Source organism: Symsagittifera roscoffensis, chromosome 10 (assembly GCF_963678635.1).
Source record: "Symsagittifera roscoffensis chromosome 10, txSymRosc1.1, whole genome shotgun sequence".
Lineage (NCBI taxonomy): Eukaryota > Metazoa > Xenacoelomorpha > Acoela > Convolutidae > Symsagittifera > Symsagittifera roscoffensis.
In genome coordinates, this window is record NC_087071.1 from 26605396 (window position 1) to 26632160 (window position 26765).

The 26765-nt window shown below is 36.6% G+C and overlaps 1 protein-coding gene across 2 annotated transcripts in view; it reads left to right on the forward strand.

Moving 5' to 3' along the window:
• Positions 1-25914, forward strand: part of LOC134855117 (tyrosine-protein kinase-like otk) — a 41109-nt gene extending 15195 nt beyond the window's left edge. For both annotated transcript variants that reach the window (XM_063871521.1, XM_063871522.1), the window contains exons 7-20: positions 2956-3107; positions 3380-3533; positions 4335-4566; positions 8437-8531; positions 13344-13491; positions 15639-15813; positions 16085-16235; positions 20257-20530; positions 20851-21103; positions 21745-21864; positions 22725-22823; positions 23132-23262; positions 23726-23857; positions 24433-25914. In XM_063871521.1, coding sequence (XP_063727591.1) covers positions 2956-3107; positions 3380-3533; positions 4335-4566; positions 8437-8531; positions 13344-13491; positions 15639-15813; positions 16085-16235; positions 20257-20530; positions 20851-21103; positions 21745-21864; positions 22725-22823; positions 23132-23262; positions 23726-23857; positions 24433-24655 — 2339 coding nt within the window. In that variant the 3' untranslated portion in view covers positions 24656-25914. The remainder of the gene's footprint in view (positions 1-2955; positions 3108-3379; positions 3534-4334; positions 4567-8436; positions 8532-13343; positions 13492-15638; positions 15814-16084; positions 16236-20256; positions 20531-20850; positions 21104-21744; positions 21865-22724; positions 22824-23131; positions 23263-23725; positions 23858-24432) is intronic.
• Positions 25915-26765: the final 851 nt, after the last annotated feature.

Below are 26765 nucleotides of genomic sequence, written 5' to 3' on the forward strand. Positions count from 1 at the left end.
GTAAGTTCAACGTAGTTAAATCAGATTTTTGAAGGCCTTAGTGTTAAAATCAATAGCTTTTACATGTGCTAAAAATGAATGAACCTTAACCTTGATTGACATTTGTCATCATTGTGAATTCAAGGTTCCTTGACATTTTACTCTATTCCGTTTTAACCTATACTGTCTTGACTTATTTTTCTATTTTTTGTACCAATTTACTCTGCGCAATTTTACCCTATTTTTGAAGCATATTTAAATTTATCTTATTTCTTTGAAGAATCCGAAACAGAATAAATCCGAACAGATCAAGTAACCATAATTTTGATCAAAGAATAAGTGCCGTATGTGATTAAGATATCAAAGCAACGTAAAATTGGATTGTTCAAAAACCAAATGAGTTCAATGAACCTGTTATATCATTTTGCGTTGTGGCTATTTTTTAAACAAGAAAAAGCCGAGTATAGCTAAGTCGCTATAGCTTAGTGGATAATGCATGTGCTTTATGAAATGTTCAAAAGATCAAATCACCGCGAAGTCAAAAATTTTAACTGAAACTCGAAAAATACCATGAGAATCATTGATTTTAAAAAGGAGTATAGACCCTCGTGTGCCAGGCCAAGGCCGTACTGGGCACGGGTGGTGAGGGAGAAGGCAATTTTTTTTTTTGGTTTTGGCCTCTATCACCTTCCAAATTATAAACATTCTAGAATGCCGGATATAGCGTTTTCTGTCGATTGAGCGCCCTGTCAATCGCAGACCGCGAAGGTAAAGACCGTTGCAATACTGCAGCTGTTGACAGGTACCTGCTGAATTTTTGTAACTTGTTCCATTTGTTGCATCGTTTATTGGCATCTGACAGGCCAGGGAACACCTCGTGGCTGTGGTCATTTCTTGTAGATAACAGATTTTTTCTTTGAGTGATTGCAGTTACTTTGCATTTGTGGGAAAGCCAATCTAAGCACTTCCAACGTTCGTTGCCCTTCTTTGCTTTTTGTGAATTCCTGTCCCTCCATGATCAGCGTTTTGCAATTTCGCTGTGTTAATCCCCATGTAATTTGGCTTGTTGTGTATAGTTCGCAATAAAAAAATGATTCGATTTTTGGGTTTATTTCTGTTTTAGTTAGCTGTTTACTCAAGTATAGCTTGTGTTCTAGTATGAATTATCTTTTGTTTCCAACCTAAGTCGCAATTATTGTTGCGACGCAAATATTGTTGCTGCAAAATGTGTTCTTTGTGAAAAAGTTCTTTTTGAGCAATAACCAGCTGTTAAGTACAGTCAATGCTAAGAATTATAACACAGACTATTATATTACAAATTAATGTCTGATAAAAAAAGGTATTATGGCAATGTATGGGATCGGGTTTTTTTGAGATGCTTTGGAAAATTTTCGTTTTTCTCAACTACTCTACCGAATTTGAAAAAAGTGGTTCTAATGACGAATCCGGCCACTCTGTTTGCCTGCATACGTGCATACTCCGCTAGTCTCTTTCTACCTTACCCCATTTTTTACAGCCTTAGAAAAAGTATGGGGTAATATTTGATCCCAATTTTTGGATTTTTTTGTATTTTCTCGAAAACTACTCGACCAAATCTGAGATTTTGCTTTCAATGGATAACAGGTTCTGGGAAGCTTCCCTGCATAAGCGGCTACGCCCAAATTGTTTTACACAATTTGTTATGGCCCTCATTATTTCGATTTTTGACCAAGTTTTGAGACTTTTACTTTTTTCTCTGCGTTAGTGGTTACACTCAATTTTCTTTCACACTAAAGGTTTTGACCCTCAGAAAAGTCAAACTTATAATTTTTCTTACCGTTTTTTGAAACTTTTCGATTTTTCTCAGAAAACTACGCTTGCAATTTCGAGGTTTTTGTTTCAATGAGTAGAATGGGTTATAAGAAGCTCCGGTGCATAATTGATAACGCCTAAATTTTTTACACAAAAAATTATGACCCTCCGAAAAGTCAAATTTTCAATTTTCTGACCGTTTTATCAAAGTTTTCGATCTTTCTCGGAAACTAGCCTCCTAAATCTGAGCTTTTGGTTTTAATCAGTAGATTGGGTTGTGGGAAGCCCTGCTACATAAACGATTACGCCTAATTTTTTTTTACACCAAAAGTTTTGAATTTTTTTAACTGTTTTTTGAAAATTTTTGACTTTTCTCAAAAACTACCCTCCCGAATCGGAGCTATTGGTTTCAATGAAGAGAGAAAGGGCTCTCTGTGTAAGCGTTCACGTTCATTTTTCTAACACAAAATGGCCTTGATTTCTTGCAAGTTTTGAACCACTCAATCTGATATCAAAGGTTTTATCAAGGCAAAAGGTTGTAAGAAGCCTCCGTGCAAGCACTGCTACGCATTAAAGTTTGAGCAAGGAACATGTTTCTGGGGAAAATTCCAGGATTATAAAAAATTTCTCTCACTTTTTAATAGAGCAACAACCAATTTTTTAAATAACCTACTTCCTGCATCAGTACAACAAATGCAAAAAATATCAAACAGGTCCCTCCAGCTTTAGCTGGGCCTCTAGTAGCTTTTTAGCTTTAAGGTATCATGGATCTGTAGTGTAGAGGTAGGGAAGGAGACCCGCAACAAAATAAGAGGGTGCGAACCTTATTCTAGCGTAATTTTGGTCAGGGTTAAATGGCGTAGGTTAAAGGGGTATAAAGGATAAAATGGCATAGGGTAGATTGAAATAGAGTAAATTGTCCTGCCACCGAATATAATAGTTCCAACAATTTGACAATTTATTAATGATAGTGGTTATTAATAAGTAATTTATTTTTTTTATGCGCTGAAAACCGGCGCTTGTCAGGAACTGAAAATCGAATTTGAGCTGAGTTTGGAGCTTAAGAACTGTTTCATGAAGTAGTTTAAGAAGTGTTTGGAATACCAGTTGGAAGATCACGCCCTTGAGTACCAGAAAAGGGTGATTAGTCAACAGCGATTACGATGATTGTGTTGTTATGTTTAGTGGTGCATGTGCCCAATTCTCAGGATGTGGTCTCAGTGCTGGAGGGTGAGAGTGCGAGGCTGCAGTGTCTGTCTAATAGTAGTGACGTATCCATGTTCCACTTCGAGTGGAGCTCCTTCAACTCCAACGAGGATGCCAGCGTCAAAACACTTGTAGGATCTCTTTTACTGTTCCGACTTTGAAAAATTGATTCAATGTTTGTTTTATTTGACGCCATTTCCAGTGACACAACGCTGAGCATATAGTTTGTTTTGCAAGTACTTCTTTTTTTTAATATCATGATGAAACGAACTGATTAACTAAGCAAGTTTCTTATAAGGATTTTTTTGTTGAAAATACTTTCTTTAAACGTGTCGAGTGTATCAATTTTCATGAATTTGATACTTATTTTTGATTACAGAATAGACATTTTTGTATGTTTCAGCTGGCGAAGAGTAGGAAGAGCAACCATGGGAATGTGTTGACTGTGCGGAGAGTGAGTGTGAGTGACAGCAGACGACTGACTTGTGCTGCATTCGGAAACAGACCAGAGATCGCCTCATTCACCGCCGCCAACACCATCACTCTCAAAGTGCACAGTGAGTACATTCAACTCACTCTGTATTTTATAAAACAAAAAAATCAAATATATTGGAATCAAATACCTCAAAATACCACTATGTACAATGGACAGTGACTATTAAAGAGAATCTGCATATCACAAGAGAAACAACAGATATAAATCTATTAAGGTCGAACATCTCAAATAGTCAGAAGTAAGTATAATATCAATAAGGTGGAAGAAAATAAGTTCCAAAATAGTCCTTTTTGGGTGCCATACTGGCACAGTTTTGAATAGGGACGTGGTGCTTCACTTAATTGCTTCTTTCATGTAAATTCTTCTTCTATTGAGTCTTTTTGGACCTATTTTTCTCGAAAGTTACATCAATAAATAACGATAGAAATGAACTGACCGCAAGGACGAAGGGATTTAAGGACTTGGGTAAGGTTTTCCGGAATTGTGACATGAGCTTACTAGCTTTTTTGAACACACCTGATAGCTAAGTTTTTTCATTTTAATTTATTTGTTTCTGGACTAATTCTTGTTTCTATATTCAATCACCGTTTGGCAAATGATTTGTTTTCGTTCTTCAGTTACCTAATGATTTGGAGAAATATGGGTTAACAAGAGCGAAAAACAGTTTTTGGTTCCTTTAACTCAGGCTAAAAATCTTTTAACTCAAGTTTATTTTTATTAGTCCCCGGCCCATCTCAACTTGGGCCTTAAATTTTGGGGGAGGTAAATGTCATTCACTTTGCCGTAGCCCGTCCGGTATCACCTTGAGTTTGCGTCACTTAGAACGATTAAAATAAGCAAAGTTAAGTTTTTGGTTGCTTAGAACGATTTAAATTCCTCAATCCGACCAGTTGGACCAACACTTCTTACGTGCACTACATTCGGGCCAAACAGACAGAGTCTATCACTTGCAACGCAGAGGGACCCCACTCGGAGCCCCCATCTATCAGGTGGGATGTCCAGAATGGAGGCGAGCTACCTGCTGGTGTGAGTCTAAATGAGAGCAACCAACTTGTCTTCCGAGATGCAGATCCAGCCCAGAACGGAAACTACAGGTGTGTAATTTTTTGAAGTTTAAGTACAGTTATTTTCGAGTGTCAATGGATGTAATCACTTAGATATATGTCGTGATGACACTTAAGTATATCTCTGAAGAAGTCTTTTTACACTAGCAATCAGTGTAGTGTGTTATTGCGAACCTTCTTTTTTCAAACCTAACTCGCAAATCAAAGCGTTCACTTATTTGGAATTTTCAAATCTCAGGCGTAGCCGAGTTTTTACTAATTCGAGGCTGATTTCTAATTTTTCTTATTGCACGTTATAGAGCTAACCCAAGTCGAAATTATTGGTGCAAATCTTGGGGCACCTTTACAGCTTTTTGGTAGCATGTGCTTTGACATTCGAATACTAATAAATTTACAAATGAACCTATTAATTCATCAAATGAACCGAAAAAAGCTTGTTGTTTCAAACAACTTGACAATAATAAAAACTCGATTTCACAAATTTTTTAACTCGCTAATATATCTCGCTTTTTTAAAATGCATATTTTATACATAATGTGGCTGTATGCTTTGGGAATTGTTACGTGCAAAGTTAATGTGTTTTATACCAATTTATTACTTGCAAAATTGTGTCAATTTGTATTTGGTGCCCGTTTTGCTGAATCGCATTGAATTTTTATTAGCATATGTAGCTGATTCATTCGTGAGTAGTGTTTGTCGGTGGTTAAGCGTGCGTGGCTGAGTGGTTAGTGCGAGAGACTCAAAATCTCTTGATTGCACTAGGTCCCAGATCTAATCCTAGAGCTAGCCAAATTTTTGCTCATTCGAGGCTTTCTTTTTTATTATTGTACATTCTAGAGCTATTTTTGTCGTGTTATCGCTAGTTTTTGTGAAGCGAAGCTTTGCCTCAGTGTAAAGCCATTTCAGTCGTGATTCGAACGCGTGTGCATAGTTTTTTATCACGCCATATTTTAAAAAAACGATGCCAATTTAAAGAACTTAATTGTTTGAAGAACTTCCTAATATTTGTAGTTTTCATGAAAATAGTTGGAACATTCTGTACTATTTTCACAGCAGCCGCTACCCTTGTTCAAATGTATGTAAGAAAATACTGAAAAAACCACTGTTTTTGTCAATGGTTTTATTTGCGTTTTTCTTTTGGTATTTTAATGGTGTAAATAAGCAATAAGAAGCAGCAAATGACGTGAATTACAGACTTGTGAACTTTACAATAATTAGGTTTTAATTATTTGGTAGTTGTCCGCTTCTGACAACAACGTATTTAAATGCATTTTTGAAGGTTCAGTAATTCAAATACTTGATCATCATGGTGACGCAGCAGTACGAAAACATGTCATAACGTACATTTTTTATTCGACTTCCGGAGAAAGTGATAAAGTTTTTATACTTGGGGTTGTTTTTGTTTTACTCAGACCAATTTTGTTTTTTCAATTAGGCAGTTTTGACTAAAGCTTATACCATCTGAAATATATCGACGCCCTGAGCTCAAATTGAAAACGATATGCTACCTGTATTTTGTGCATGCATTTTATGGGCGTTTAATTTTAGCACTATTTTGAATTTTCCTTAGTTTATTTAGCCCATAGCAATAGCGGTGAAATAATCTAGCTCAGAAATTTTTAGTTAAGACTCGTTAATTGATCCAAATATTGTTAATATGTTAAATGCAAAATGTATCACTTCGAGCTTTTTCCCCACTTTCCGCCAATTTGAAAACTTCTCTGCTGATAGTTGTTGTATATGTTATTATGGCTGAGCACTGATACAAGCTAGTATATTGATGATGATGATGACGATGATGATGATTGGTTTTGCCACTCTTTCTTGAACTGAAGAGTGGTGGAAGGCTCACAAAGCCTCACAGAAAAAGACGTCTTCAAGGCTCGTTTGAATGCAGCAAGTTCGTCAATATCAGTTAAAAAAGCGGGCAGTGAGTTCCAAGTTACCGCTACTTGGTAGGAAATGCTTCTTTTCATAAATTATATACTGCATTTTGGCACAACAAATTTTTTTTCTGCCGATAGGGTTGATAGAACTTCATTTGTTGATCGATTGGCAGCCAATGTAATTTTTTTAGAAGTTCACTTGATACTAACGCCCAAAGAAATCTAGCGGTAGCATTCTGAATTCTCTGTAATTTTTGAAGCAACGTTTTTTTTTAATTTCGAACAATGAATTACAATAATGAAGTCAGGATAGGATAAAGCTGATACCCCCAAACATTTTTCTTTGTTCAATGTTAAGAAAGCGTTTAATAGAATACAGTTTTTGAAGTTCTACGTAACATAATTTGCAACAATGATTAATCTCTTTGTTGAAAAAATATTGTAACCAAGGTAAAAGCCCAGAAGCTTAATCGAGCTTTTAGGAACTTTTTTTTGTAACATCTGTTCTCAGTTGTTAGTTCGTTTATCATGTCAATTTTCATTGCATGTTGACAATGTTTAATTGTTTTCAAAATTGCGGTATTGATTGACAGTTGAGCCACGCTAATTGATCCAATTAATATGGTAGATGATGCGAAAATATATCACTTTGGGCTCTTTTCCATTTTCCTCCACCTTTGAAAATGGAAAACAAAGAAGGGAGTGGAAAAGATAACTACCGAGATGGACAAATTAGGCATTGTTTTTCTGCGAGTTGTTTTATGACAAAATGATTATTATTATGAAAAAATTGAGCCATAACTTTCCCAAAGATTGGTTTGAAATTTTAAACATTTTTCATTTGGAGCTTTTAATTCTTAAACCTATTATTTTTTGAAATTGTTGGTGTGTTAATTTTGTGGCTTAATTAATCTAGTCTAGTGAGCCTTGTGTTATATTACGAATTACACAGATTTTCGGTCAACTCCCCATTAAAGTGCTCATTTTTGTGGCACTTTTGTTAGTATTAAAAGTTTAATAACATGTGTTTTCCTTTTTCTTTTGTAAAGCTACTTGTTGCCGTTTTTCGTTTTGTTTGATTTAGAGCCGATGAAATAATTCAGACTTTTATAGGTCGTGATAATTTTTTTCTTTTTTTTTTAGGAAAAGTCTTCAAATTTGTTCAGGCTCAACTATAACTTTTCGCGGTTTGACTTTTGATTTGTTTTTAAGTTCAGTTCATTTTTTGTTAAACGGAAAGTAAATTCCACTCTCGGACAGCCAGTGTAAATGTTATGAAAAGCGTGATCGATTTATAGTTTTAAAAGTGAATTTAAATTTGCAGAATTTCCAGCGAATAAATGTTTTACCTATTGATCCAGTTTTCTCAAATTGGGATAATTTTATCAAAAAAGTGTCAGCCATAAATTATTATAGCAACTAAAAGAACTTCAGGCCATATAATTTTTTCAAAGTTCGAAAGTTGAAAGGAAGGCAAACTCCACTATCGATCAGCAAAAGTGTAACGGTCACGAAAAACGTGATCGACTTCTAGTTTCGAAAGTGGCATTTAGTTTTCCGATTTATCAGTGAATAAAAAATTACTTATTGATCCAGTTTTTTTTTCAAATTCAGCTCTAAGGGCATCTTTTTTTCTCGGAAAGTCGAATTTTCAGGTTCTTTCATAAAACAAATCAGCGTTTTTTTCTGTTTACTTGCGTTTCTGTTTCTTTTCCAACTGTCTGTTGGCGTTGTTTTAATGCGATTTATCCGCAAGGGAAGGAGCAACATACCAGCTGTTCAGCTCATCGTAGATAACTGCTGTTGTGACACTGCTTAAAAAAACTGCGTGCATTTTTTGGTTGGTAATTTTTCTGGGCTGGGTAATGTTGTATCGCCTCTAGCAGCTAGCACGGATCATGGTGGGCCTCGAACATCGGACCTTTCGATTGAGAGTACGAGACTTCACTGAGAGGCGGAGACGTAACCACTTTACTTCGTCTGCGTTCATTTATCTCATGTTGATTTTGTTCAGGTGTATGGCGAGACTGGCTAAACCCAGTCCTGTGGGGGGAGAGGAGGAGCCGACTGTTCTCACGCGCACATTCAACGTCCGAGTAGTCAAACAAAGTCAGTATAGAATTTCTATACTACCCTAAGATCTTTGAAATATGGGACTTTGAACCATGATGTGAACCCCCCCCCCCCCCCCGCCCCCAAAAAAAACTTATATATCAGAAATTGCACTTGGTTGCTTTTTCATTTTTTCTCATTTTTATTTGGAAGGGAGGGGGAGGTAAGTTCACCTGATCAAGGCGGTGGAGGAAATTGTTCACATGAGCCAAGAATTTTTGTTCCGACTTTGTCACTGGAAGTTGCTTGAGGCGGAACTTAGACTGTTTGTTTTTCCTGCTACTCATTTTGTTTCCTTCTACTGTATTCTACTACTTCCAAGAAAGCTCGTAGGTAGTCAACTGTGGTGTCATATTGGAACCCTTTCAGCCGTGATTGGAATTGCAATTGATTGAGGTTCAAAAAATATTGTAACTTAGCTATCGGATTTTTTTTTCAATAAGAAAAACTGCACTCCAGTTGGCGGGTTTTAAATACGGTGTTTTAAAACAAAGTGTTTTGAAGCCTTTTTAAAACCCTGTTTCAACACAGTCTTAAAACAAAGTTATTTTTTCTACGTGTGTGTGTGTTTGAAAACATCAGGGCGGAAACATCTATTAATAAGTTAGCTGCTATGGAATTGTTCATTTTGGCGGGCACATGTAAGGTTTGCTGCTAATTTTCTGTAGGAAAACTGTTATAAACGGTTTTAAAACGTTTTGAACGTATAAAAATAATTTTATGCTTTTTAACCAACCCTGGCTGCACTGAACATTAAAAGGATAGGTAACGAGATCAACTGATTTGATTCAAACCTACCCTTACTACCAGTAAAAAGATTCAAAAAAGTTGTATCATTTTTTTGTTTTTCAGACTAACTGACTCGAAATTTACGAATGATACCAGCTATTTTTGTTTCCGTCCACAAATATTATCAGTGTTATAAGGATAAGGATGATCATTTTTTGTATAGATCTTAAGATTTGTACAGCACCGCTAATCTTTTGTAAAAGGGGGTCTTAAAGCCAGACATCTAGGTCAAATATGAGTATTTGTTTGTTGTTGAGTCATAGCTCGCTTTTTATTTAAACTTGTGCTTTGATATGGTCAGTGGTCTAATTTTTGACGGCAAAAGCGCTTTGTTACCCCTCAACTTCTGGGTCAAATTTACATGAATGAATTCTTTTTGATTTTTCTGTTTCCAACCAAATAGCCGATTTCATGCGCCGATTATTTTGTAATCAAAATCGGATAAGTGCGTCATGTTTTTGTTTAAACGCCACGTACCTCACAGAAAAATCGAAAAGAATTTATGAAATTAGGCTAATTGATGGTTACATACATGTGCGAAGTCTGAATTTGAGCACAACAGACATTTTATTCATGCAGTATTAAGTTATCCTAGAAATTGAAGCCGGCGCGAGTATGCCTTTTGAACTTGGAGGCCCTTATCATTCATTTAATCATTATCTCCTGTGCGATAGTTTTGTTCTTCTGAGTCTGGGTTAGATTTATCTGGAAAAATATAAGTATTTCATTTTTCAAAGGTTCGAATGTTTTTATACTTGATTTCTGCCTGAGCTGTCAAATTTGGTCTAATATTCTGCTTCATGGCGTGTTTAGTATAATGTTTGTCTCTTTCGTAGAGTTTGCCTCAATTTTGTTATGATTCAACTGAGGAACTTCCCACGGGCTAAAAGTACAAAACATGTTCAAAGAGTAGCTGCGAAATAAATCGAACGGAAATGTCGCTCCGTCAGTGTTAAGTGTTCCAATTGAAGTTGGCTCAATTGTACATGTTTTAACTTCAAATGGCACTTTGAAGTTGGCAAAATGACAAAAAGAGGTGCATGTTTCACTTTTAGACGAAAGTAAGAGCAGAATAAAACATGCAAGAAGCCAAAAATCATTCAGTCATCAAAAGAATTACTATATTTTTTGTCGAATCTAGAAAAAAAGTAGAAAAGAGTTTGTAAGCATGGTTTCAAGTTTTTTTCGTATTTTTTTCATGAAAACTATCATAAGTGATCTTATTTACAAATTTTGAGGGTCGAGTTTTGTCTGGTGTAAAACAAATGACATTCTTTTTTGTGCTTGGATAATTGAAATTTTGATCTGCTAATTGGCTCTATGAAACCGGAAGTGATATACCATCCAGGATTACTCCTGGAAATCGAGTGAGTTGTAATGAGGGTAAACTAAACAAGGAAAACATGCTCTCTCTTCCTGGCTACTCTCTACTTATATCCATGGAACTACTTGCTATGTATTGTGCAGCTCTAACCGCAGGCATAGTGTAGGCGAAGTTATAAATACTGGAAGAATAGTATACAATTACTAAACTGCTGCTGTATACCAGGCTGTGTTGAACTTAGACATGATACCATAATCCAGGATATGAAATTGGGTAAATGACTGAAATCGAGTAGCAAACAACTCTGAATTCCAGAAATATCTAAACGAAAGTACCTTCAAGTAGTATAGCTAGAATAAAGAGCAGTGTATAAAATAATTTTTGATGAATTCGCTCTCTCGCGTCTTAAATTTTAAATTGTGAGCATCTTTGTATGAGGGTGATAACGAATTTTTTTCTGCCATCAAGGTGTTCTTTCTTACGAATCTCTTGGGTAGACAAAAAGACGGAAACAAATAGGAACAGTGACTGGAATAAATGATGAGGTCTGACATTAATTTAGCAGGTGAAAATTGATGCAAATGGGAAGAGGAACCCATTTGTTTTTTATATTTTTTGTGCATCCAGAATAGGGCTTAGATAATGTCAGTTTTTGATGTTAATTTGTAAAACTTAAATACAACTCAGAATTTGTTGCCAAATCCCAAATGAGGAAAGGCTGCGTAAATGCAAAAGCTACTCAATATGTACAACGATCCGATAATTCATGCTTTCTACTTAATGTAAATTTCTTTGTGTAACAGTCAAATTGTTAAAAAGGCTGTTTAAAATAATTTCTAGCACATAAACCAAAGGTTTGTGAAGCGTGCTTTGAGAGTCATTGAAGAATTTTCTGTTTACAAAAGCAAACGCTTGTTTTAAGTTCACTTTTTTCGACAAAGTTCGCATAGACTCCAACTCGAGAGTAGGCCGAGAGTTCAATCCCCTAGAGGGCATTTTTTGATTTTCCGACCACTAGAAGTGAGGAACTTCGTAACGGGTGTTTCTTATTCCGATCTCGATTTAACGCTGTTTTTTTTCTCGACATGTTTTCCTCAAATTGAGCATCATTGGAGATATACGTTTGTAAATGTAGTTTTTTTAAAAATATTTGCGTTTGCGAAGTGCAGCTTTGCCTCTGAAATTATAGGGATATATATTTTCACTAAATTATTCCTAAATTTTTTTACTAAATTATATATTTTCGCTACATTCATTTAAAAGCGAATATAGCCAGCCTTCAAAGTTCGGTGTATAGTCAGATTTCAAAAAAGATATCCGGCTTTGACTTTTTTAGTAATGAACGTAGTGAGTACTCCTATATAGGTCTTGGTGATTTTTTTTTTCAGGAAAAGTCTAAAATTTGATCACACTCAATTTTGATTTTTCGCGGTTTGATTTTTGATTTATTTATCAGTTCACTTCATTTTTTTAAAAGGAAGGCAAACTCCACTATCCAACAGCAAAAATGTAAAGGTCACGAAAAGCGTGATCGACTTCTAATTTAGAAAATGGAAATTAATTATCAGATTTCCCAGCGAAATAAAAGTTATAACTATTGATCCAGTTTTCTCAAATTGGGTTAATTGTATAAAAATAAGCGTCAATCATTAGATGTTCGACAATTTCAAAGAGCTTTGAGGCCATCTATTTTTTCTTCCAAATTCAATTCAAAACTTAAAGGTTTTTCAAAACAAACAAGTCAGTTTTTATCAGTTTACTTGCGTTAATAACTATTTTCCACCTGTTAGCTGGCTATGTATAGACTAGACTTGTTAGACATTTTGGACACTTCGAAAATGCTAAATTTTTGCGAAAATAACCAATTCAAAGATTTTTACGCTGGCGATTAGCAAGCGTTATCAAATCGGAATATAGATTTTTTTTCGGGTTAAAAACGTGTTAAACAGAATCACTTGATACACTTGTATCTTGGTTCATAATAATTTCAAACATGCTTGTCTGGCACTTAGCCTGGAGATGAAGGTCGTGTAATACGCCTGGGACGGCCAAGGTCGTGGGTTCGAATCTCACCTGGAACTGTTTTTTTTTTCAAACTGTCAACCTTCCTTTCCAAAAAATGTCTGCCTATAGTTTATCTGCTTATGTTTTGTCGACCTACGTGCAGAATTGATTTTTTTTGCACGCAGTTTACTATGTAGTTGCTTTTAGTGTTTTGAATTACTCCTGCAGTGGTTCATTTTACTAGCCTTGGCTTCGTAAATTTTGCTGCCTTTTTTTCGCTTTAAAACTATACTCGGTTTATTTTTTATGGGCTTAGTGACCTAGTTTGGGGTCATTTTGAGGTAAGCATGAAATTTATGCTTCATGCTGGATCGCACAAAATGCTTAAATTCTTTGATCAAAATTTTTACTTCAAAGTTTTTCATGACAACAATTATATTTTTACTTCTACAGGAAATTATTCAAAATTCGTCGGCTCAGTTGCCGCTTGTTAATTTTTTTTGAATTTTTTAAACTGCTGTTGATGTCTATTAAATGTCTGTGTTTCTAGACGTGACTTTTTGAAGTTTTTTTTCAGTTTTTTAGACTTAGTGGCTTTCTCTTCTTGTCTGCTAGCTTGCACTGCTTGTTTTATATTGCATCGCAAGTGGTGCGAAGTTCCGCTTCGCTTCTGTTTAATTGCTGTGTTTCAGTTGAACTGGAAGTGGCCGAGCATCCTGTGGATCAGAAGGTGGAGAGGGGGGACCAGGTGCAGTTCCACTGTAAGGCCATAGATATGGGACAGGGGGAGCAACAGCCAGACACGAAATGGTGGTTCAAAGCTGCCAAACCGGCTCGCAGGTACGCCTCAAAAACTACTGCTGAAACTGCTTACAATTGAATCTAAATTTCGAGTTAAATTTCATCTATTGTATATTTAAATGCGGGCTTCACTATCTCGCCATGTTTAAGCTTTTTCAACGTATTATTTTTGCATGTTTAAGCTATATCGTATATTGCAATGGTTAAGAATTTTTTTTTCGATTTTCCAATTTGATTTTAGTTGATATTTTATCGAGTTTAAATTAAGCAGCCCAATATCGAAATAGGGTTTGCGAATTTGGCCTCCAGTTTTGAATAATCGAATCATTTTAGTTAAGGAGATAAGACGATTTTTGAGGTTTTTTCAAAAATTTTCAGCAATTTCAAATAACAAAGTAGTTTACAAAACTTAAAGTTCCCAACCCTGTAGTTGGGTGCTGTCAGAGTACTCTAAGGAGTTACAAATCTTGCCTCCAAATATGACTGTTCAAATCCTTGTAGTTTTCGAGATATGACGTTTTTTGTGATTTTTTCAAAAATTTTCAGAAAACTTATTTTGATTTTTTTTGCAAAATCTGAAATTCCCAACCCTGTAGTTGGGTCCTTTCAGAGTAATCTTAAAGATTGCGAATCTTGCCTCCAAATATGACTGCTCAATTCTTTGTACTTTTCGAGATATGACGGTTTTAGTGATTTTTTCAAAATTTTTTTCAGAAAACTTAAATTTTTTTTTTTAATTTTTAAATTCCCAACCCTTTAGTTGGGTACTGTCAGATTACTATCAAGGATTTCGAATCTTGCCTCCTAATATGACTGCTCAAATCCTTGTAGTTTTCGAGCTATTATGTTTTTTGTGATTTTTAAAAAAAATTTCAGAAAATATTAAATAATTATTTCTCAAAATTTGAAATTCCCAACCTTGTAGTTGGGTGCTATCAGAGTACTCTAAGGAGTTACAAATTACAAATGTTGTCTGCAAATCTGACTGTTTAAATTCTTCGAGATATGACGTTTCGAGATATGACGTTTTTTGTGATTTTTTCAAAAATTTCAGAAACTTATATTATTTTTTTCTGAAAAATCTGAAATTTCCAACCCTGCAGTTGGGTCCTGTCAGAGTAATCTCAAATATTGCGAATCTTGCCTCCTAATATGATTTCTCATTCTTTGAAGTTTTCGAGATGTGACGCTTCTTGTGATTTTTTCAAAGTTTTCAGAAAACCTATATTAATTTTTTTTTCGCAATTTTGAAATTCCCAACGCTATAGTTCAGTGTTGTCAGGGTACTCTAAAGAGTTGCAAATCTTGCCACATGCGACTGCTAAACGCGACTGCTCAATTGCTCTTAGTTTCCGAGATGTGACGTTTTTTGATTTTTTCAAAATTTCTCAAAGAACTTATCTACAAAGAAATTCAAAAAATGTGAATTTACTAACTTGATGAAGATAGAATCTTATTCTCAGCGTACACCCAGGTGTCTCAAATCTTGCCTCTTAATATGAATGCTCAAATCCTTTTAGTTGCCGAGATAAGACATTTTTTTCATTTTTTTTCTGGAAACTTAGGTTTAAAAAACACAAAGTTTTGGATTCCTAGCCCTATAGTAGCGTGCTCTCAGGGACTCTCAGTGGTTGCAAATCTGGCCTCCAAATGTTTCCAGAGGCCCATTAAGTTCTCGAGATGACGCTTTTAAAATGGGAATAAAAAAATTTAAAAGTTCGAAATTACCAACCCTGTAATTGGGTGCAGTCAGAGTACACTAAAAGTTTGCAGATGTTGTTTCCAATATATGCGGTTTTTCATGAGTTGTCGAAAAATTTCGAAGCACCGAAGGTGCGTTAAACGCTAGTTTCATTTAACTGGAGAACCTTATACAAGAAAAGTGCAAATCAAATAAAAATTTAACAAGGATAGTCAGTTACTGTGCAAGTAGCACAGAATGTTCCGACCATAGACTTTAAAAATACGTTTTTTTTCTTCAAATTAGTGTTGTTTTTTTTTGCGTGCTGTGATAAAAAGATCTGAAAAAAAATAGAAATTAGGCTAAATCGACGGTCATAATCAATAAGGCCAATTGGAAAACAGTTTTTGTAGCAAAAGACTAAAAACAATCGTTAAATTTTTTTTTAAAGTTTCAAATTTGATGAATAAAATGAATTTAGTTTTGTTAAATTATGATTTTGCAGGTCTGACGACAAGGCTGACGCATACTCTGGGTCCTCAAGTAGTAGTGGGGGATTGACCACTGCAGCTCCAGTGTCAGTGGATACCATCATCAAGAAGAGCATGGCTGATGCGAAACAAAAGAGCACCACTGGCACCACAACTGACACACAACCTCCTGTGCAGTCCAGAATCAAGGTACTAATAGACTAAATTTAGGAAAACCGTAAACCTTTTCGAAATTGGAAAAACTTTTAGAAGTTTAAAAGAAAAAGCATATTGCATTTGGGCCCGGGATAAAGTTGTTTATCAGATTTGTTTGGCATAATGACAGTGAAATAGTTTATCTGGTTAAAAGATACATGTAAATAGAGCTTTTTATGTTCCTGTGTAATAGCCATTTTCTCGGTAAGTTATGTCTTGTTCTTTTTCGTCTGTTTTTTTAATTCATGTGTGTGTGTGTTTTCAGGTGGTGAATGGGACTACATTAGTGATAGACAATGTGCAGAGTGCGGATCAGGGCTTCTACTGGTGTATCTTCAACAGGACTTTCAACTTCGGATCCCAGTCACTCAAGACCACTAACGAAGCCACCCTCGCAGTTATCATCGCTTCCTCGGGTTAGTTGATACACATTTATTTACCCACCCACACTCTATTGTAGGAGCGGAAATTCGATATTAGATTTAGTATGCATGCAGGCTCAATATTCATGCAGGCGCAATATGTATTTAGTTCAATATTCATGCAGTTTCAATATTTATGCAGGCTCAATATTCATGCTGGTTAAATAATCATGGGGTAGAGGATGGAGAGAGAGAAGGAACTTGTTAAAGATTCAGAGTGTTTCTGTCAATTAAGTTACTGATCAGAAAAATTGCTTTATATCAAAATAACTAATACATAATTGTTTTAAAGAGACGAAATTTTTTTTCCTACCTTGATAGAAGTGTAATTAAGTAAGCACTGATGATTTTATTAGTACCTCCCTTGCACGGAAACGAGATCAATCAATTCTGACTAAAAAGAGTAACCGGTTGCTGTGCAAGTAAAGAAAGTTCTGACCACATTCATACAAAATTCTTTTCAAATTTTCGCAGTTTTCTCGGGCGTGATGTGAACAAAAAAGTGTGGAAATTTATTAAAGTAATCATAATAGACCTAAGTTTTCTTGAAGGGAATAACAAAATCGAACAAGACTGCGCGTATCAGGACAAAGCCCTGAATGTTCCGACTGCCTTTTAAGATTTATGGAGCAGTAAAATCATTTAAAAAAAGTTAGATGAAATAAAACAAAATGAATTTTTTTTCTAAAGTTTGAAATTTTTAAATAAAAATCATCCCCCACACGCCCTATAAAGTACAAAAGGATAGAATATGCTCCTTGTAATGAATCAATTATGGCAAATAAGCTTCTTTCAAACAATTTGGAACGATTTCTAAGAGGGATTAACTCTCCGCTTACGCGTTAATAGCGCGAAATATATCGCGCGTTAATTGTCCCAAGTTGGCAAAAATGGCAATCTTTAAACGCCCGTAACTTTACGAAAAAAAGTCACAGGTAAAATATTTTTTCAAATTTGAGCTCAAGACAATATCTTTCGAATGATGAAAAAAGTTCCGTCAAAAATGTCTAGTTAACCATGTCTTTCGAATGATAAAAAAAATTCCGTCAAAAATGTCTAGTTAAAATTCTCGTATCGAAACAAAAAACTGAAAAAAAAATTGCTTTAACAATTTTGTTGACTAAGAAGCGATAAATTAAGCTTCGAACATGTGTTTTGCTGGAGTAAATTTAAGCTTTTTGTGGCCTAAATAACTTAATTTTATCTAGCAAATGTTAGACCACGAGCAAAAATTTCAAACACTTTTTTCCAAAAAAGCGTAGGAAATGGATTTTAATATGATATATCACTCGAACCATTCTGATGATAAATTGTGGTAACAAAGTTTGCGTGGGAAAAAAAGTAAAATAATTATTAGTTCATTTGAAAGCCAAGTTCCTCTCCGCTTTCAGTTGTGGGAACAATGCATTTTGTTAAGGTTAATGTAAAAAATTTATCAAGAATCAATGAACGTTCAGACTCTTACATAGGTAGCGATGATTTTTTTACGGTCGCAAGTTGAAGTAGGCATTTCGAGAGGCTGCGAATCCGTGTCGCATGCTCTCAACAGTCGGGTCAGCTCCCTCAGTGTCTTTACCGACCTGGTCGTTCTCCAAGTCGACCTGGAGAATGCCTTCAACAGTTTGAGTAGGTCAGCCATTGTTTCCCGGTTGGTTGAACAGTTTCCGGAACTGCTTCCTTGGGTCAAGTTTTGCCACAGCTAGCCGTCTTGGCTCAAGTTTGGTGATTCTCTCGTGCTCTCCGCCTGTGGTGTTCAACAAGACGACCCCTTCGCCCCGCTTCTTTTTGCCATTATCATCAAGCCGATCCTTGAGTCGCTGAAGTCCCAGTTACCTGAGCTCCTCTGCAACGTCCGATACCTCGACGACGGCTCGCTTGTGGCTAAAGTAAACGTCCTCGCTCAGGCCTTTAGCTTCAATTGTTCTTGAAGAACCTCGACGCTCGAGTTTCCGACAACCATGAGTTTGTTCAGCGGATGTTTTCCAAGCGTGTCGAGCAGTGCAAGCATCTCATGGAGTGTTCGCTTGCTCGAAGACCCCCTAGTTGGAGCTTCACCTTCTTCGCAGCTGCGCTGCGCTTCCGAAGATTATCTTCAGCCTTTGGACCTGCGACCCCAGTTCCGTCTCCTCGGACCTCCAGATTTCGACAGTGCTGTTCACAGTGCTCTTGAAGCAGTAACCGGCTCCGCTGTTTCCGAGAGTCAACGTTTGCAGTCTTCGCGGACAGTTTCGAAGATAGGCATTGGGCTGCCCATCGCCTCCAAGCTCTGCCATGCCGCGTTTCAAGGCAGTTATGTCTACACCAAGACCCTCGCTGACCAGATCATAATTAACTCCCCCCAGCAAGCCCCCGGCTCTGTGCAAAACTGTGTCTCCGCCCTCCAAGACCATGAACCAACTATTCAGTCTGTCCCGTGTTCTGTGGCCCCTAAAGCTCAAATCAAGCTCACCGACATCGTCAATGGCACCAGCTGGCGTGAGTGTCTTGATTCGGCTATCACGGAACGGGAAAAGCCAGGTTGTTGTCCTGCTCTCTGGTCAATAGTGGCGACTGGCTTTCGATTGTCCCTTTGAAGGCCCTCGGTCTCTCCTTGTCTGCCGCTGAGTACAGAGTCGCCTTGTTTCCGACCAGGCATACCTCTGTTAAGCGAAGAGTCCTCAAGCCCCGAGTGCTCCAAGAGCTTGGATGTCTTCGGTGACAACGCCCTCGCCTGTTCCTCTGGCGGTGGCCGCATCCACCGGCACGACTGTTTACGCGACAGTATTTACAACCTTGCGTCGAAAGACGCCCCTTCTCCAGTCCTTGAGAAAGCCCATCTCACAGAATCGCGTTGTCATCCAGGTGACATTTTCCTACCTTGCTGATCTCGTGGTCGTCCCGCCGCTCTGGACGTCACCGTTATAAGTTCCCTGCTGCCTGCCACCCTCTCATGCTGGAACTTCTGCCGGTTACGCTCTTGAAATTTCTGATGACCGAAAGATTGCCAAGCATGCCTCAGCCTGCAATGAGGTAGGTGTCACTTTCATTCCTCTATCCGCGGAAGTTCTCAGTGGCTGGCTGGAATCTCTGCCGTGTCGCCTCTATGGCTGCCTTCCGCTTCGCCAACCGTGACCCGCGGCTAGTTGCTACGTACCTTTTACAGTAGCTGTCCGTCGTTTTGCAAAAATTAATTGTGCGCCGTTACTGCTGGCTAGGTATTGTTGTTAACGGTCCAACTCCTCGCTCCCACTCACTTTTTTCTCACCTGATTTATGTTAAATTGTGCAATTATGCTCGGGATACTGATCTATACAATTTTGGATACCTGATACTTTTTTGAAATTATTCTAGTTTCATATTGCTTTCATTGATTCTTTTCCAACTCTCTTGGCCATGTTTTTCACTCACAAACGTTTTGTTGACTTTGTTTTTTTTTACTAGAAAACTTCCCTGAAATTTGTTTGCGCCCGAATTTAAGGTTTTGCCGTTTGAATTTTTTTCAAGCTGAGGTGTTTTTCTTTGTTAAAAGAAGGCAAATCTCCATTATCGAACAACTAAAGTGTAAACGACTCGGAAAACTTGAATGACTTCTAGTTTTCTTAATGGACTTTAGTTTCCGGTGGATTGAAAAAGTTGCTATTGATTCAGTTTTCCCTAAATAACTTCGAGAAACAATTACCAATGACTAAAATTTCCTGAAACTCAAAAGACCTTTAAGGTGAAATGTTTTTGCTAGGAATTTGAACGACGAAAAAAGTTAAAATTTTGAGTTTTTTTTTGTGTTTTTACACTTTTCCAATTATCTGTTGACTATGTTTTTGGGTTTTTATCGCATACTATTGTCGGACCGAAAAATAAGTGATTGCCGAGTTTCTCAAAACCGGGTGAGTGTCTCAAAAAATTAGTGATCACCGGGTTTGGTGGTTCTTATATTCGTAAAACCTTCTTAAACGAAGTTCGTATTATTTTTTGCAAAAAAAAAAGAAACTAAGTTTTGCGACTCCTGGCTGATTTTTAGTTGATGATTTCTTTTCAGGAAGTCAGAGCATACGCACTATTCTCATTGCAGTGGCGTGTGCAGTTGGTTACATTCTCTTCATGCTCGCACTTACTATCTACTGTCGCAAGAGGCGCATAGCGAGTAAGAACAAACAGCTGGCTAAATTGGCCAATGCCAACAATGGATTAGGGGGAGATCCGAATGTGGGCAATGGACAAGTGAAAGGTCAAGGGACGCTGGAGATGGATTGCAAGCAGCCGTTGATGGGGTCAGGAGATTTGAGGCCCGATCTGGTCACCCTGCAAAAACGGCGAGTTCTTGGAAATTTTGAGTCCAACGCTTTTCAGAGTAGAAAACGTTATGCCACCCTTGGAGCTTCTATGAATATAAGAATAAGGTTGAATTCAAGGTGTACCGCTGAGTTCTATGATTTTGTGTCATCAACACACCTGATACTTTTAGTGCAATTAAGATTTTATTTAGCTACTAACAAAACTGCTTGTTCTCCTTTGATAAAGAAAAATTGAGAGATTTCTGCGCCACTCCTTTTTGTGATAAAAATGGTAACATCCTTAATCTTCGTATTGACTATTATCCACCGAAGTTGAAATGAAGTAATTGTCTGTATAGGTCACTGAATGTTGAGAAACTTCAGTTTCCGAGACACGAACTGCAGACGACTTCTCTTCTCGGAAGAGGCGAGTTCGGAGACGTCTTCCTAGCAGTGGCCATGGGACTCAACTTATCCGACACGGGGTCAGTGTCAAGGTCAATGAGGTCAAATGGCAGTCAGCAGACATCTACGACTGCCACAGGTGGGGGTCAGTCAAATGAGCAGCTGGTCATGGTCAAGTCGCTTCTGCACAAGGACAAAGCACTGCAGGTAAAAATACTATTTGACTGTTAACGTATCGCATTTTTTGGAGCATCTTTTTATTTTACTTCCTGTTAAATTATTTTAGATCGGTAAATTAAAGACGCCGATAGCATGAATGTCGATGTTTAGTAGGCTTCAAATTTTGTCAATTGGCTAGTGATGGTATACGCGTTTCACAGTACGCTTCCGAAGAAGTTTTTGAAGGATATTTTGGTGGAAACAATTTATTGGTGTGTTTGCTGTATTAGTTCCATTGCTCTAAAAGCGTTAATCGAAAGCATAGTTCATTACAGCTAAGGCCAGTCTCGTTTTTTTTAGTAAGGTCTTTTTATTTCGTATAGTTGCAGTCCATTCCGTCTTTGCTATTTAGCACGCTAAAAACAGGGCGTTTTTTGAAATGCAGTTTCAAACGTCTGTTTTTTCTTATAATTATTCAGGTCAGACTAAGTTTCGTTGAAAGAACTTGTTATTTTTGAAAATATTTCTTTTGTTGATAGTATTTCACATACATTGGGGTTGGTATTTAATCTTAGATATAAAATGTTAACCATGGTAACGAAAGCATTTGTGTAAAAAGGGTTGATGATATAAAGGCTCTTTTCTCTTGTAAATGGCATTTAATAGTATTGTTTTGTGTTTGGCTACAGGAGAAGTTCCACAGTGAGATGGAGCAGTATGCACAGTTGAGGAGTGTCCATGTGTCCAGACTGTTCGGAGTGTGCACCGAGACGGAGCCACTTTACGCCATATTCGAGTACACCGAGTGGGTAAGTGAAGTGGTGATTTTTTTATGTAGCCCGCGGCCCAGCTCCCACCATTCATCAACGGCAGTTAGACGCACTGAAACTTTTTTAGCACAAATCTTGTAGTGTTTTGAAAGTCGACTCACTGATTAAGAGTCGATGAACGTCTGTTGGTTCTGCATATTTCCTGCTACACATCAAAATTATGATGCAATGAAAGTAACGTCAGAAAGTAACGTTTCTATAGCATGGTGTTGAAAGTAATATGGAAGATAACCAAATGTTTCTGTAGTTAGCCTTCTTAAAATCCTCTTGCATATAGTCAATCTGTAAGCACACTGATTTCTGCTAAGATTAAGAGTCGATGAACTTAGTTCCGGTTCTTATAGGCTGTGGAATTTTTTCACGAAAAGTCTTAAATTTTTTTCAGGCTCAAGTTTACTTTTGGTGGTTGACTTTTGATTTCTTTTTAAGTTTCTTTTGTTGAAAGGAGGGTAAGCTCCACTATCGAACAGCAAAGTGTAAAGGTGATCGAATTTTTGTTTAGAAAGTGGAGCTTAATTTTCATCTAAAAAGTCTCAATCATGAATTTTTCTAGAACTTTAAAGAGCTTTAAGGCCAATCTGTTTTTCTTCGAAATCAAAAATTGAGATTTCTTCAAAAAACAAGTCAATATTCTCAGTTGCCTTCACTGTATTTTTTCCAACTAACTGTTGAATATGTTTTAAATACTAATGAAATCAAAGAGATTTTGAAAATGTTCGTTTTAAGGAAATGGTGTGGTACGATTGGTCTGTATATTGATTGTAAATTTGAGAGCTCTCACTTTTGCCAGTGAAGTGGAACATTCTTTCGATTAATCAAAGTATGTGCATCTGTTTTAGGGAGACATGAAACGATTCCTGATGTCGACTAAAGGCGTGAATGGACTGCCCCAGACACCTGCCATGTCCCTCTCACACAAACTGCACCTCGCTTACCAGGTAACACCGATGAAGAAATACAACTCTTGAAATAGTTTGGAGCGGTAAAAGGGTTACTGGTAAGTTTCTTGTCTGTCGAAAAAGTGTTCCCTAAATCCGAAAAACACCCTGTATATTGTATCAGAAAAATTCAACTCGATAGGGCCGACATTAAGAAACATGTTGAGCTTGAAATATTCTGAAGCAGTGTGTTTTCAACGAATTTTTGTTTTCAGTTTTTAATTTAGAAGTTGATTATCAGGCTGAATGTGTTATTAAGTTCTCGTGTTTTTAATTGGCTGAATTGGTTATCTGAGTTCTGTTTTCAGGCTCTGCGTGGTCTGGAGTACTTTGCCAACAACAAACTGGTGCACAAAGACGTAGCTGCTCGCAACTTCCTCCTCACTTCAGACCTGGTGGTGAAACTATCCTGTGCCTCCCTCTGCAAAGATGTATACAGGTAGATATGGGATCCTCCTTTAACACTATCTATTTTGTCATCATGATCATCTTCTAATGTTACATCATCTCTTTGATTTCGATTTCATAAATGAGTTCGGATATTTTGGAATCGTATTATTTGTCCAGCCAACAAGTTTTTAGTTCAGTTTACAATCAAATCAAGATCGACGGATGTTAACCAACTTAGTAGTTAGTTTGTGATCGTACAACCGAGTTTTTTTGGTTAAACTGAGTTTTGATGATTCATAAAGATAACAGAATAATATTGCTAAAAATGTTTTAACCACAAAATTATGTTTTTTTTTGCTGACTAACATCTATCCATAATAGTTGCTAAAAGTATTGACTATTAACTCACTCAAAATGTAGAACATTGTCAACATTTGTAAAATTGAGTTTGTCTTAAAGAATGTTTGTTTTTCGAATAGTTCAGTTTTGACGTTGGTTGTGTTGTGTGTTAGGAGTGAGTACTACGAGTACCACAATGTGTTGATTCCCTTGAGGTGGATGCCCCTGGAGGCTGTGTACGATGAGAGCTACTCCCAGATGAGTGACGCCTACTCGTTCGGAGTCACACTGTGGGAAATATTCAGGTCAGCTCAACCAATATTCTAGAATGTTCTGAATAGGTTCATTTTCAGAGTAATTTCAGTAGAATTAGGACATCCAACCAAGTCTTAAATGTTATAAACTAATACATGTATTAAAGATGTACATTGTATTAACTTATTATTTATGCAAGCAAGTCGAACCAGAACGAACGGTGGACAAAGAAATGTTCCATCGATCCTTTCGATGGACCAAATTTAAATTAGGACAAGCGATTTTGTCTAGATATATGGGATTTTGGATTTGTTAGATCCTCTGGGCCTTCCTAAGGAAGTTAACTTCCCGTGGAAGCATTTTCCAAAAATGTTGCTGAAAAATTCTATAACCGAGCACCGATCTGAGTTGAATTAACAAATATTTTTCCGGAAAAAGTTATCGATTTTTTGTTCGGTTTCTGTACTCATTCCGTTTATATCCAGACTATTTCTAGTAACGAAACCTTCCAGACTAGTTAAACTATGGACTGATTTTTATTTTATTTTGGTGGTGTAAAACTTGACGCTGGGATGTAATGAGAAAGTGCTAATTTCTGTCACCCTCACATCTTTGCATTGTTCAGTCTGGGAGTGCTTCCTTACCCTGAACTGACAAACGAACAAGTTCTGAAGGGATTGACAGTAGGCGAACTGAAACTAGACGTGCCCCCTGCCCATCTGTGTCCCCCGCAAGTGGCAGAGATCATGTTCAAGTGTTGGGAGGAGTGTGCGATGAAGAGACCCTCATTCTCACAGATGCTAGCTATTCTCACTTCTGTCAATGTGGAAGACAACAGCACTTGTTGAGATGCTCTACGATTTACAGTGCATGCGTGCGAATTCACCTACAGTTCGACTTGCATAGTCTAATTTGACGAGAAGACGAGCTCAACTTTAAACTCTGCAATTGCTCAAAACCTTAAAATTTATGTTCAAGTTTAAGGACCGGTGAAATGCTGCAAACTGCAAAAAACTCTTAAATGTTGAAAATAAAAAAATAGTTTGTTGACGAAAGAGTCTTAGCAAATTTGTGCTTTCCTTTAACCCTGTTGCCAAATGAAAAGTAATGTGTTTGATTTCATGGTCGGTTAGACCTTAGCAGACCTTTGGTAACAAGGTGCAGATAAATTGACGTGCTTTGGTGTTGTCACTTGTGAGATAACATTTCTCTCCCAAGGAGATGAATAAATCCAGATTATTTCGCTGCTCCTCTCTCATCCAATTCGCTTTTAGTTCGCTTTCTATCCAATCTTCTCTCAGCAGTTTTTTTCTTGATCTTTTTTCAAATCAGTTCCTGTTTGAAGTTTATTCTCTTGAGAAAACTGTGACAAAATTGTTCTCAATGCTAGTAAATGTTTTTCTTTAGGAAATGTTTTACATGTGTTGACATGATTTTTAAGTGTTGGCTTTTTTGCTAAGTAGTTAAAAAGTGGATTGAGCTGTTTTGTCACGAATCAACATACGCTAATAAAAATTGTGGATAAACTTTATAGTCGAGACAATATTCGTGAAAATGCTAACAAGCGGCTAGATCTACGGGTCATTTAGAAAAAAAATAACCATCTCGCTTCGAATTACTTAAATAAATATTGCTTTGCGACGAATTGTCTTTTATTGAAATGCTACCAATTTTCGCTTGTTCATGTTCAAATGTATTGAATAACATGACTTTGAATAGTTTTCTGGTGCAGAGAAAGACAGTTTTTTCTTTGTTGATCTTCGCGTACTTGTTGGGTTCGACTGAAGATATTGTCTTGATTTAATCACATAACTTGAGTGCTAAACTAATTTATTCGCCTGTCGTCCTGCAATGTAATAGAATGCAATTAAAATTACTTAACTTAATTAACCAAATCAAAATAATTTCTCTAAGCCCTGTCTCATTTCCCATCGTCTTTTGAAAAACTACCTAAGGGGAAAGTGAAGTCTTTGAAGAAAATAAGAAAAATGATAATTGGGTCAATTGACGAGATTATAACTAACTTCTAAAAGATTTCTTCAAGTTACACTTCATGGAGATACCCTTTTTGAAGTCATCATTTAACCAAAAACCTTAGGCTTGATTTGAATTTTTTGGTTACTGGATTTCTAAATATTAGCTTAGAGCTGGTGTTTTTTATTATTCATTTCAGTTTCTTAAGATCAAAAACTGGAAACCAGAATTGATAATGTTCGAATCTGATTGGTTGAAATTCAATGCCTTGTACAAACGTAATTTAAAAAACTATTGTAAATCATTTAGTTTATTTTGGGTGAAATAAGTGAACCGATTGAAAAGTGATTTGAGGTTAAAAAGTAGATGGGAAATGGCGATAGTTTTGTATATTTATTGATCACTGGGTTCTCCAATTTATGGTATCAAGTAAAGCCGCAATTTCGGGCATGCATCGATAACAGCTCTGTAGTTTCACTAGCTTGTCAATGAAAATCTTTGGATTTTCTACCAAAAGAACCTGACTGCTTCGATTTTGCTCAGATTGCATTAATTTTTGTTATGATTTTGTGCTTTCTGTAGTAGTTAGATTTGAATGGTTACTTTCATTGTTTCCTAGTTCTTGTTAATTTTTTCAATTTCTAAAATGTATTAGCTAATGATCAAATTTGTGCTTTTCTTAGTTCTAAATTCGGAAAGCACATAAAAATAGACTGAATTTCGCTGTTTGAATTCGTGTCTCAGAAATTTGATTGGCAAGTGTAATTAAGCAAATAATTAAGCTACTTATGTTGTTCGATCTTGTCAGGTCTAAAGATGAAGGGTGTTGTTCATTAATTTGTTAATCATTCATATTGTTGATGTAATGCGTTTTTGTATAATTTTTGTACATAAGCATTTCCTAAACTAGTGCTCTCCTTGAAGTGACTTCTAGAAGGTAACCTAACAATTGAGTTTTCACTTAACAATCTTTTGATCAAATAA